Source organism: Thamnophis sirtalis, unplaced genomic scaffold (genome assembly GCF_051295495.1).
Source record: "Thamnophis sirtalis isolate CommonGarterSnake01/CBP01778 unplaced genomic scaffold, rThaSir2_p1.2 scaffold_2, whole genome shotgun sequence".
In the NCBI taxonomy this organism is placed as follows: Eukaryota; Metazoa; Chordata; class Lepidosauria; order Squamata; family Natricidae; genus Thamnophis; species Thamnophis sirtalis.
Window position 1 is genome coordinate 28,990,261 of NW_028261382.1, and position 12,483 is coordinate 29,002,743.

Genomic DNA, 12,483 nt, shown 5'->3' on the forward strand with positions numbered 1-12,483 from the left:
GGTGTTTGGGACCCTGTCTTCTTCATCAGTGGGGCCCTCCGATCCCCAACTTCTCCTCCTTCCGCCCGAACTATTAAAAGAAAGTTTAAAAACCTAGAAATATCGCAACCTTGACACTATACAAACGGAGAAGATATTGCTTATACCCTTGCGGAAAAGATGGAATGACGAAAACAGTTGTCGAAATTCGTTCTCAGCTCCTAAGAGTTTTTTTATGGTTCAAGTTTTCTTTCACATGCCAAACATGGATCGTGTCTCTTAGCAGTTTCATTCTCGCAAAAGCATTTTTTTTTGTGAGTTTGGATCGGAGATTCCTTTAATGTGTAGGATGCCCCTCAACGCTTCATCTCCCTCGATCCCCAATCTTTTTCCAATAATTTTCATCCCTTCCTGTCGCTCGAATCCCTTGCGAAGATGATTTGTTGATGCCCAGCCTAGAAAAGGATGGAAGACATCTTAATTTCTGCCTTGAGTTGTTTACGTAGAAATCCCCTCCGTAAAGCAGATTGAAGTGATAAATTGGATTACACAAGTCCTTGTGTTATAGGGCAGGTACGCAACATGCAGAGCTAATCTGAACCAGGGCGTATTTTCTCTCTATATTCCCGATAGGGTGATGATACTTTGTAGATTTTATCTTACCTTCCCCAGGTTTCTGCTTCCTTAAAATACCTTGTGACCCAAAACTTCAATATCTTTATAAAATGTATATAGTTTCTCATCCCAGTTTTAAAATAAAGTTTGCAGAATGATTCCTGTTGCACTTCTCAGTTCTGCTTCCTTTGGAAAAAAGAGCAAAGTCACAATTCTGGGTTTGTAAACTACGGTTTATCCATGCTAGGTTCACCCAACCGTGCTGAAGCCAACCTGGCTTGTTTGTTGGGGATTGAGCCATTGGTGCTTGTTCAACAAACCGCGGTTTCATAAATAATGGGCTAACCTCTCCGAGCGCCACCTCTGTTTTGTTACGAATGATCTTGGCTGTCAATAGTTTCATTCATGGGAAATATATATATTTACAGATGCTAAAAATTGTCTAAATTTAAACACCAGGCTAAAAAAAAGGGTTCAAAGCCAGCTGTGTTTGCTGCAACCGTGACCCCCCCCCCCCGCGCGCTTCCCCATCCCCTGCGCATGCGTGCAAGACCTCCCCCATGCCTTGTTTTGTGCTTAGCAGGCCTCCCTGAAGCCTCCTGGGATCAAAACTAGGCTGTGGGGGGGTGCCACCCCATGCTCCCCCACCCCCTACACGTGCACGCTTCACCCGCCCTCATATATGCATGTGTGACCACTCACACCGCGTGGATGTGCGCGTGTCTCCTGCATATACGGCAGAGACCCAAAAATCAGCTGGCTGGTGGGAGGCGCCCGCGCATGCACAGTGGAACTGAACTGGGGCGACAGCTCGCATGCCAGCAGGGAGGCCTCCGCGTGCCACCTACTTTCACGCGTGCCATAGGTTCGCCATCACGGGTCTAAACTCTCGAAAGGCAGGCGTTCAAAAGGAACTTTTTAGTTCCTAGAAGAAGTGATAGCAGGACAGGCAAAGCCTGCTCTGAATTCCCTCCCAAACTGCACCGTTAGGAACAGAGCTCTAGAATTCCTCCAGTTCGAATGTGGATTTCAGCCCATCAGGTATGAAGATGTTTATTGTGACGGACCGTCCTGAGAGCCAGGTAAAGATCCGTTCCCGTGGTCTTCTTCCCCTTTCAACCAACGGACACGATCCACCTGCCCCCCCCCCTCCTTATTTCATTCCCCAAAAGGTGAGAATATTGCATAGCTGCTTACGCTGCCAGGAAAAAGGTTATAAAATACAGCTTATCCCCATGCTACCCTCTTCCCTCCATATGAATGGCAGTATCATGTCAGATAAGTAAGGGAAGCGGTGGATTGTCGATCAGAAAGGTCAGCAGTTGGGCGGTTCGAATCCCTAGCACCCCCTAACGGAGTGAGCTCCCGTGACTTGTCCCAGCTTCTGCCAACCTAGCAGTTCGAAAGCACGTAAAAAATGCGAGTAGAAAAATAGGAACCACCTTTGGTGGGAAGGGAACAGCGTTCCGTACACCTTCGAAGGCGTTGAGTCATGCCGGCCACATGACCACGGAGACGTCTTCGGACAGCACTGGCTCTTCAGCTTTGAAACGGAGATGAGCACCGCCCCCTAGAGTCGGGAACGACTAGCACATATGTGCGAAGGGAACTTTTACCTTTATCATGTCAGATATCTGACAACTTTATGGTAATAAATATTTTGGTGCGTGTGAGGGAAGCGCATTTTTCCTTGGGAGAACAAATGCAACATCAGGTATTCCAGTCGGGAAGGATTCCAATGATATATTCATATCTTAGATAAGGTTAAAAAAACAACCATGCGAAATTACTTATGCAGAAGGGCCATAATTACACGGAGGTGGTAGGTTGGTTGCTGTGAAACAGTTTCCTCTTCCTTAGAGCAAAACAAGACAGGTCATCCTCAACATACGACCACAGTTGAACCTAGAATTTAGGTGGCTAAGTGAGGAAATCCGTGAAGTGAGCCTTGCCCCCTTTTACGACAATTCTTGCCACGTTTGTTAAATGAATCACTGGTGGTTACTCACCCGGTCGTTAAGTGAATCAAGCTTCCTGGGTTCTTTGCGGGTCAGAAGGTCGCAAAAGGGGATCGCGTGACACCAGGGTCTCTTCCAACTTCCTTCCTTCTGTCCTGAAATGTCATAGGGTCTCCTGCTTGAGCAGGGGGGTGGACTAGAAGACCTCCAGGGTTCCTTCCAACTCCCTTCCTTCCTCCCTTCCTCCCTTCCTGAAATGTCAGGGTCTCCTGCTTGAGCAGGGGGCTGGACTAGTCACTAGAAGACCTCCAGGGTTCCTTCCAACTCCCTTCCTTCCTTCCTTCCTTCCTCCCTTCCTTCTGTCCTGAAATGTCATAGGGTCTCCTGCTTGAGCAGGGGGATGGACTAGAAGACCTCCAGGGTCCCTTCCAGCTCGATTCTGATTGTTTCTGATTTGTTCCTTTTAGCGCTGGCGTTGCCGCTTCCCCTGTGCGCCCACGTGCGCCCTGCTGGCGTTATGCAACCCACCCACCTCGTCTTTCTCGGGGTGGGGGTGGGGAGTGCGAGGGAGGAAGGGGAACGAAGCAAAGAAGGGGGGGAGGTCAGAAGGACTCGACTTTCCCCCTCCCCCCTCTTCTCCGTCCCGTGAGAAAGCATTGCAAAACTTTTCCAAAACTTTTCTTTCTTTTTTTTTCTCCTCCCCAAAAAGTTTTTTCCAAAAAGCGGCGCTTTTTTTTTTTTAGCTTCTTTCTTTCTTTCTCTTTTTTTTAACGCTGGGGAAAAAAATGCGACTCTGGTGGGACTCGAACCCACAACCTTTGAATGACTCCGTCCCGTCATTGATCTAGAAGTCCAATGCGCTATCCATTGCGCCACAGAGCCCTACGCGTTTTCGCAGCGCAGCCCGCCTGCCCTTTGCTCCGGCCCATAAGCCACGGCAGAGCTGCTTCCCCAGCCGCCGCTTGCTTTGCATTGGCCTCGCTGGAGAGATGGGGGGGAGCGATGGGGGCCATCCGCGCCCCCCTCCCCATTTGCAGAAGGAGGGTCTCTCCCCCCCCCCGACCCCAAATGCCTGCCCACCCCCGCCCTCCCCTGCGTTGCTTTTCTCGTGCGACTTGGCGCATGGTGTGAATTGTGTGAGTTGCACGGGTGCAAATCCCTGGGAGGGGGTCTTGGGGAGGGTCTTTCTCCCCCTCCCGTGCAATTCTGCAGCGCCCCGCCAACTCCGGGACAATTTGCAGAGAGAGAGAGGTGGGGGACAGAGAGGAGAGAGGGGGGGGAGAGAAGAGGGGGGGGAGAGAGAGAGAGAAAGAGGAGAGAGGATGCGAAGAGAAGAGAGAGGGAGAGGAAAGAAAGAAAGAAAGAAAGAAAGAAAGAAAGAAAGAAAGAAAGAAAGAAAGAAAGAAAGAAAGAAAGAAAGAAAGAAGAAAGAGAAGGTGATAGAGAGGAGAGAGAAAGGGAGGGAGAGGAAAAAAAGAAAGAGAAAGAAAGGAGAGGGAGGGGGAGAGAAAGAGAGGGAAGGAGAGGAATGAAAGGAAGGAAGGAGAGGGGGAGAGGGAGGGAGAGAAAGTGGGAGGAAGAGGAATGAAAGAGAAAGTAGGGGGAGAGAGAGAGAGGTAGAGATAGAAGAAAGGGAAAGAGAGAACAACAACAACAACAACAACAACAACAACAAGAAGAAGAAAGAGGGAGAGAGGGGAAGAAAGAGAAAGAAAGAAGGAAAGGAGTGGCAGAGATTGAAGAAAGGGGGAAAGAGAAGAAGAAGAAGAAGAGAAGAAGAAGAAGAAGAAGAAGAAGAAGAAGAAGAAGAAGAAACGGAGCGATCCTCCCCTCCCCCCTCCAAGCCCCCCCATCCCCTTTCCCCCAGGGTCCCATGGCTGGGAAGACGGGAGGAAACTACAACTCCCGTCCTGCCTCGCGGGAAAGCAGCTGCGGGCGAGCGCGCCCCCTGGAGGATCCCCTGAGCTCTGCAAGCGCCCAAGCCTCTGCGAAGCATCCCCTTCGGAGGCTGCTTTGGAATTACGCCTCCTCCTCCTCCTGCCGCCGCCGCCGCTGCCCTTCGCATGGAGAAGGCTGGGCCAGGCAGGTGCAAGCCGGGACGGGAAGAGAAACGCCGGTGGCTCAGCAGATTTGGGCTTTGCCGGCAGCTGGTGGAGGAGGAGGACGAGGAAGCAGCGCCCGTTCCTGCGCTTGGGGGCTGCCACGCAAGGCTTGGAGCAACCCCTTCTCCTCCAAAGAGATGCGGGGAACGCCCGTGCCTGGCTGCAGGTGGGTGGCGGGGCAGGGCACGGGGAGGGGGGGTCTGGAGGGATAGGATAATAATGGGGAACAAAAGGGGGCGCTCCCCCCTGCAAGCCCCCCCCCATTCATTTCCATCCCACCCTCTCTCCTGCTCCCCCAATTCAATGCAAGGTCTGGAAACAGGAGCCAAGATGGGGAGGCGGAAGAGAACAAGACCCCCCCATCCCACCCAGTTTTAAATTGGGGAGGGGGGAGAAATAATCCAATGGTTCCCCCCCCCCCCGCCCTTCCAGCTTGGTTCTTCACCTCCCCCCACCCCAAAAGAAACGAGACTCTCCAATTTCCTGGGTGGGTGGGGACTGTCTTCCCCATCAGCCCCCCTCCCCAATGTGGGCGAGGGAGGCGGGGCTCCGCCAGAGCCAGTGGGGGGGGTCAAGTGTAGAATGCAACAACCTCCCCCCCCCCTTTTCCAAGCATTGCAGCAAAATCCTTGCCCGTTGGGCCCGTCCCTGCTTCACTCAGAAGGAACCCCCACCCCAATTGTGGGTGATTATAGAGGGGATCTTCCAGCCCTCTAATGATGTGCGTGAGGGGGCGCCCTGCGTTGGCATTGCCAAGGCAATAGTGTGTTTGTGGGTCTGTGTTGCGGGTAGTTAATGGAATGCTGAAAATGCCATGTGTTGAGCTTTTGCCAACAACTCCACAATATTGGCAAAAGGGGAAGGAGAAAGGGGCAGATAGGATGAGGAGCGGGGACCTCCCCCCTCCCCCAATGGGTTTAAATCATCATTAAGCCTCTCCCCCCCCTCTCCCCAGCATCAAACATGCACAATCAAACGGCTGGACGAGGCTGGGAAGCTCTTCTCCGCCCCTGCGGTAGAAAATGCGGGGTGAGGTTGCAAAATAGCCCCTTCTTCCCCCCCCCCAAACCCAGCCTTGCCAGCTTTTACGCCACAACGGCCTGGTACTACAAAGCCCATCCATCCAGTCTGCTGGGAGATCAGATCGGGAGAGAGAGGTCGGCACGAGAACACTCATGGTTATAAAACACTTGCTCTGGATTTAATCTCCCCGCATCGCTTTGGTGCCTTGCTTAGCATAACAGGATTGGAAAGGGGACCTCAGAGGCCTTCTAGTCCAACCCCCTGCTCAAGCAGGAGACCCTCTCCCAAACCGATCCAGATAAAAGGTTGTCCAGTGTCTCCCCCGGAAACTTAAAACCCCAATAACAACAATTTCTTTAAAAAAACAATAAACCTGCACAGGGCAAAAGAGTGGGAAGATCTTAGCCAACACACTTCCACATTTCAAATCACGTTTTACAAGTTTCCTGAGCCATTCCGCCTCTCATGCTTCTTGATTTCCGCTTGTGTTGGAAAGCTGAAACTTTTCTCCGGCTTTTGCAAGGTCACAGAGAGGGGTTGGATTGGGTTTGCTGCCTCCTCATTTGGCAGGTAAAATGGTAATCCGTAAAAACAGAAGAGAAATTCTTTTGTTGGGCCAAGTGTGATTGGAGACACAAGGAATTTGTCTTTGGTGCAGAATATGCTCTCAGGGTACATGAAACGGAATGAATGGAAGATTTTTCCCGGGGAACCCATGGATAAGTCGACATTATTTGTTGAGGTCTACAACTTTTGGATCCCGTTTGAATCGGGATCAAACTTGACTCTGCCCAGGGGGGATTTCAAAAGTTTTGGGGTAACCCTGCCTGTGTGATGAATTTACGCCTCGTTGTGTACAGTGGGGAAACAAGCAGTGGAGTGAATTCAAAAGACTTTAGCCCCGCTAAAGGGGTTAGGACAGTGATGGCTAAACTTTTTGTTGGCCCGCAGAGAGGGGTCGGCGTGCTTGCCATAGGTTCGACATCATGGGGTTAGGAGGTTGTGTGAACGTGGCTGATAGTAGAAGATGGGTTGGGGGGAAGGAAGAGAAATGCAATTACACCCACTTGCCATTTTTAAAAGAGAATGCATTGATAGAGCATTTTTAAAAGGGGAAAGTGGCCTTCCTTGCAATGAACATGCAGAAAATACAGCCGTTCAAGAAAACATAGGTACGAAGATAGAAGAGGGTCAATGTTTTAAAATTAGTTTCCAGCAGGGAAAATGTTGTGGCCCGCCGGCAGCCAGCAGAGCTGGCAGCAGATTCGGACAGTGAGGAGGTTGGGGAGGTGGGGTAACCTGGGCCAGTCCTGGAGTCTGGGGAAGGCTCGGATGTGGGCTCTGTGTCAGAGGCAGAAAGGGGGCCAGTTATCAGCTGCCTTCAGAGTCAGACATCAGTGAGGCAGAAGAACAGCTGGAGCCTGATCCCAGTGTGCACATGGGCAGAGTTGCCAGATGAAGGGAACAGCTAAAGAGTATGGGTCGACTTGGGAATAAAGCCACAAGGGGACGATGAATGGCCCCTCCCCGAGGAAACAAAAGAGGAGCGAAAGGGGAGTGGAGTTTGCAGGAGACCATTAGTTCGCTTCATTGGTTCGTGACTCTCCGAGACTCCTTGCTAAGTTCTGCAAATATCGGCCTAGCAGCTCTCCAAGCCAGATAAGGTCTGTGACTGTAAATCCTCCCTCGAAAGACTTTGCTGGAGGTGAAGGAGCAGAATTCGCAGTCAATTATTGTGGGGTTTTTTTGTCGGGACCAGGAGTTTGCTGAAGCTTCGGTCAGAACAGAGGAAATCACCTGAATGCACTTGTCTCCGTGGGAGAAGCAGGGAAGTTATTGTGCCATCAAAGCCAGTTGCAGGGAGTCAGTTGGCAAGCCGTGTTGAGGGCATAATTTTCTGCTTAGCCAAGTAGAGAGCTTTATGGAAGGGCCCACAGGAACAGATTGCCCAAGAACGAAACGTGGCATGATGAGAAGGCTGAGTATCTAATCTGGAGAGGGAAGGGCATGGCCCCGTATCAAAAGCATCCCTGGGAAAATATATATATATATATATATTAAAAGGATGCTTCAGCTGGAAACGAGACGCCTGGTTGGCATATGCAAAGGAAGGAAGCAAGGGAGGATCTGATCACAATCCCTGAGCGCATTCATGAAGGTAGCAGCAGAGATGAGGAGGTGGCTACGGATTTGGTCCTGAGTTGGCCTCCAGAAGGAAGTTCTGGGCATCATCAGCTGGAAATCATCAGCAAAGCTAAGACACCAGGCAAGCAGGTGAGGAAGAGAGAGTCCAAAACTCTATGGTGGGAACCATAGAGATGGGAGGAGGGTAGAGACTAGAGGAAGGATGAAGGTTTGGGATGTGGAAAAACCACCTTGAAGTTTCTCTTTCGGGGAATGGGGAGGGAACGGTTTCTAACAGCCATCCTCATGTTTGGGTGCTTTTTCAAAAGGCAACTGGACTTTGGTTTTCCTTGAAAAGGTTTCGCTTCTCGTCCAAGAAGCTTCTTCAGTTCTTCAGAAGGCAACTGGACTTTGTTCTTCCTGGAAGACGCTTCGTCTTCAGAACTGAAGAAGCTCCTTGGATGAGAAGCGAAAGGTCTTCAAGGAAAAACAAAGCCTAGTTTCCCTTCTGAAGATCTGAAGAAGCTTCTCGGATGAGAAGTGAAACCTCTTCAAGGAAGAACAAAGCCCAGTTGCCTTCTGAAGAACTGAAGAAGCGAAACCTCTTCAAGGAAAAACAAACTCCAGTTGCCTTTTGGGTTTAAAAAAAAAAAAAGCATCTTTGGGCCAATCATGATTTGGATGACTGAAAACCTGCCTAGGACTTCAAGCTTGGATTGGCACCAGAAGAGGAGGCATTTCCCCAAACATTGGTTTTGGAAGATCATGGCACATGGAACATTTATTTCTTTATTCATCTCTAATAATTTATTAGCCTTGTGGTGAGATGTGAAGCCAAAGGACATCAGAAAGTCCATTTTTGGTAGGACAACTTTTTCTCTCTCTTGATTCTAGAAGGCATCTTCGGCTGAAGTCGGTCATCACTCTTGGGGGTTTGCAAAATCTTTCTCCCTGTTGCCCCAAGACGCCCCGTTTCACTTTGATTGCAAAACATTGCCTTTCATTTTAACGACAGCGACTGAAGCGAGCCAGCTTCAAACAATGGTTAATAATAGGCTTGTTTCAAGTATGTAGAAGAGTAAACATTATTTGTCCAGGAGCTGGAAAATGGCAAGTTTAAGGATGGTTTATTGCCAAGACAGCCCACAGTTAACAATTTTACATGAAGAGATACAGTGTAGCATGAATGAAGTCTTTCCCTAATATTTTTTAATATAAAGGCCTTACAAAATAATGGAGTTGGACTAGAAGACCTCCAAGGTCCCTTCCAACTCTGCTATTCTATTCTATTCTATTCTATTCTATTCTATTCTATTCTATTCTATTTGGATTTTTTTAATTAGTTGCCAGCAGGAAAAAAATGTCAGAAACGTATTAGGCAATTGTTTTCTGTACCACTTACTGTATTCTTCGCTCCATAAGATGCGCTTCTTTTCCTCTAAAAAGCGGGCAAAATCTTTTAATTAATTTTTCTTTTTCGGGTGGGTGGCACACAATTTTAGCGTGTGCCCTGCTACCTTTGCCATCGTGACTTCCAGGCATGCTTCTGGATCATATATACATATACAGTATATCCAGGCATTATGTATGTATGTATGTATGTATGTATGTATGTATGTATGTATGTATGTATGTATGTATGTATGTATGTATATAGGCCTGGCTAGTTGATTAGGGAGTTCGAATCCCTAGTATAAGTCTCCTCTGTGAGCAGGGTGTTAGACTGGATGACCTCCAAGGCCCCTTCCATCTCTCTTACTGTTAATTCTTTCAGGACTGCGGATCTGGAAAGCTGGTTTGCAAAGCCCAGGGTGGTTTTATCCAAAAGGAGAGACTTCCAGGACAGTTGCTATGAATATTATTTTTCCAGCGGCATCTAAATGAGTCGTGATGCTTAATTCTTTTCTAGGCATGGTTTTTCTTTTCTTTAAAAACTTTTTCATCCTATAGGAAACTTTTCACTTCCCTGTAAGGCATGTGAAGTTGTTAGCTTGGGCAAGATGTACTTCCCCCACCCCAGCTTCAGGTTAAACTGCATTTTTCTTGGTTATAGATGGGTGTATATATATGGGTATATGCATGATGGTTAGCTTTTGAGAGCTGAATGCAACGAAATTTCATTTCAATGCATACTGATTAGTGTACATTTAAAGTGACAATAAAGTTGTATTCTATTCTGTTCTGTTTCATTCCATTCTATTCATTCCACTCTATTCTGTTCTATACTATTCTATTCTATTCTGATTTCTCTTCTGTTCCAATTTCTCTTCTATTCTGATTTCTCTTCTCTTCTGTTCCAATTTCTATTCCAATTTCTATTCTATTATATTCTGATTCCTCTCTTCCCTTCTGATTTCTCTTCTCTTCTTGATTTCTCTTCTGTTCCAATTTCTATTCCAATTTCTATTCTATTCTATTCTAATTTCTCTTCTTTCTCTACTCTTCCCTTCTGATTTCTATTCTATTCTGTTCCAATTTCTTTTCAAATTCCAATTCCAATTTCTATTCCAATTTCTGTTCCAATTTCTCTTCCAGTTCCAATTTCTCTTCCAATTTCTCTTCTGTTCTGTTCTTTAACTTTTGGAATGAAACCTCCTCACCTCCCTGCTCTTTTCGCAAACCGCACCTGAAGACTCATTATTTGAAAATTTCCACTTAAAGCTGGTTTCCTGCAGCGCTATTTCTTCAGGACGGCGCTGGAATGCGTTCAGTGTGATTTACAGTGAAATGAACTCCCAATAAATTGCAGTGAAATGTATTTTTATTATTAATACTCGAACGAATACTTATTCTTAATTTCACTTCATTAACTGAAGTTTTAATTAAAGTCTTTCATTTGATAGCGCGTTTTCTTCTGCCGCCTGTTCAATTTTAAAACTTCTCGGCTCGCGTGAAGCCTCAATAACTTTGGACTTGGTGCTGATATTTAGCTGGGAAAGGTAGAATTGTATGCTTTATTTAAAATAAGATTCTTTTGGACTTGGCTAAGTAAATAATAGATATGTGAGTCTCTACCGATTAGAAAACTGAAGCCAGTTCAGCTTGGGAGCAAAGGTTTTACCGGTGCTATTTTTCTGAAGCGCTTGGGATTGGAACGATCGATTCAAATCAATCTTTATTACGGTCATAACCAGCATAAAGATTGGAGAGAAACGTGATTATTTCAGAGATGAGCAACCAAGGAAAAACTCAAAGAGGGATCTTATCTTGCATAGAAACTGCCCCATCATCAAAGAAGAATCGTAATCATAACTAACCGGTTGTAATTATTGTAATTGCAGTTGCTGTCGGCTGGAATCCCCTTTGGACTTTTGGCCTAAATCTTTGGACTTTTTTAAACTCTCTCTCTCTCTCTTTTTTTTTTTTTTAAATCAGGTGATGATCCCCGCAGCGTCCTCTCCATTTGGGAAAAGTGACACGAGGAAAGCAGCGGTGGAAAAATAGTAATAATCGGAGGATTAATTACGACCGGGAGCCTGCTTTTCTCACAGTATGTTTGCCTGCAATTGAATACGTGTGGGTTTGGTTTTGTTTTTTTTCCAAAATTAATCGAAGGAACAAATTTTAGCAAAGAAAAACGGACGTCCAGCTTAAAGAAATATTTGCGCAGGATTTATTCTATCAGCATCGCTTCGGTGCCTTAGTTAGAACGTAGAATAACGGGGTTGGAAAGGGGACCTCAGAGGCCTTCTAGTCCAACCCCCTGCTCAAGAAAGAGTTCTGGATAAACAGCAGTTTCTTCTTGAAAACTTAAAATGGGAAATTTTCTTTTTTTTCCTGTTTTCTTTTTTTTTTTTTTTCCCCTTCCTTTTTCTTTCAGGCCAAAATGATGCGTTGGGTGGGCCTCCTTTCATTCTCCGTCATATTCCGGCTGTTTTTTGACCTGCCCTGGGTTCAAATTGTGCCAGCCCTTCTCATATTCTACTTGGGCTCCGGTGGATGGAAGTTCCTCCGCATTTTCGCCAAGACCATCAAGCGAGATGCTATGTAAGTCACGCCGCTTCTTCCTTTCTTGCTTTCCCTGTGAATAGTCCCCCGACGTACGACCGCAACTGACTTCAAAATTTCTGTGGCTGAGGGAGGCCGTTAAGTGAGCTTTGCCCCGTTCTATGGCCTTCCTTGCCACCATTGTTAAGGGGAATCCCTGCACTTGTTCAGCTCGTCCCACGGTCGTTAAATGAATCTGCCTTCCCCATGGACTACGCTTGTCAGAAGGCCGCAAAGGGGATCACGTAACCCTGGGACATGGCGATCGTCATAAGTACGAGCGAGTTGCCAAACGTCTGACCATGGGGATGCAGTCATAAGTGTGAAAAATAGTCATGAGTCACCTTTTTTTGATGCTGTTGTAATTTTGAACAGTCATTAAACAAACTGTTATAAGTCTAGGACTATCTATAAGCCAAATCTATATTATTATCATTATTATTATTATTATTATTATTATTATTATTATTATTATCATCATCATCATCATCATCATCATCACGGCACTTTCTAACAGCCAGCTTCCAAAACACTCCGATCAGATCAGCCCAGCATCTAACAAACAGGGAGCTAACCGTCACTCTGGCTCCCTCTTATGGCCGATTGAGGGAAACAGTAACCAATCACATTTTACAGTATGATTTAAAGAAACAGGTATAGCATTGTTACATGATGCCAACCCAACTATTAGATTA

At 46.9% G+C, this 12,483-nt stretch overlaps 1 protein-coding gene and 1 non-coding gene across 2 annotated transcripts in view; one reads left to right on the forward strand and one right to left on the reverse strand.

The window, feature by feature from the left end:
• Positions 1–3,340: 3,340 nt before the first annotated feature.
• On the reverse strand, positions 3,341–3,434 carry TRNAR-UCU (transfer RNA arginine (anticodon UCU)). The gene is made up of 2 exons: positions 3,398–3,434; positions 3,341–3,376 (listed from the first exon to the last, which is right to left on the reverse strand). It is a non-coding gene; the product is annotated as a tRNA-Arg (tRNA).
• Positions 3,435–4,331: 897 nt separating this feature from the next.
• Positions 4,332–12,483, forward strand: part of SLC27A4 (solute carrier family 27 member 4) — a 29,010-nt gene continuing 20,858 nt past the window's right edge. Inside the window, exons 1-3 of the mRNA XM_087704614.1 lie at positions 4,332–4,820; positions 11,177–11,291; positions 11,622–11,788. Coding sequence (XP_087560740.1) covers positions 11,628–11,788 — 161 coding nt within the window. The 5' untranslated portion in view covers positions 4,332–4,820; positions 11,177–11,291; positions 11,622–11,627. The remainder of the gene's footprint in view (positions 4,821–11,176; positions 11,292–11,621; positions 11,789–12,483) is intronic.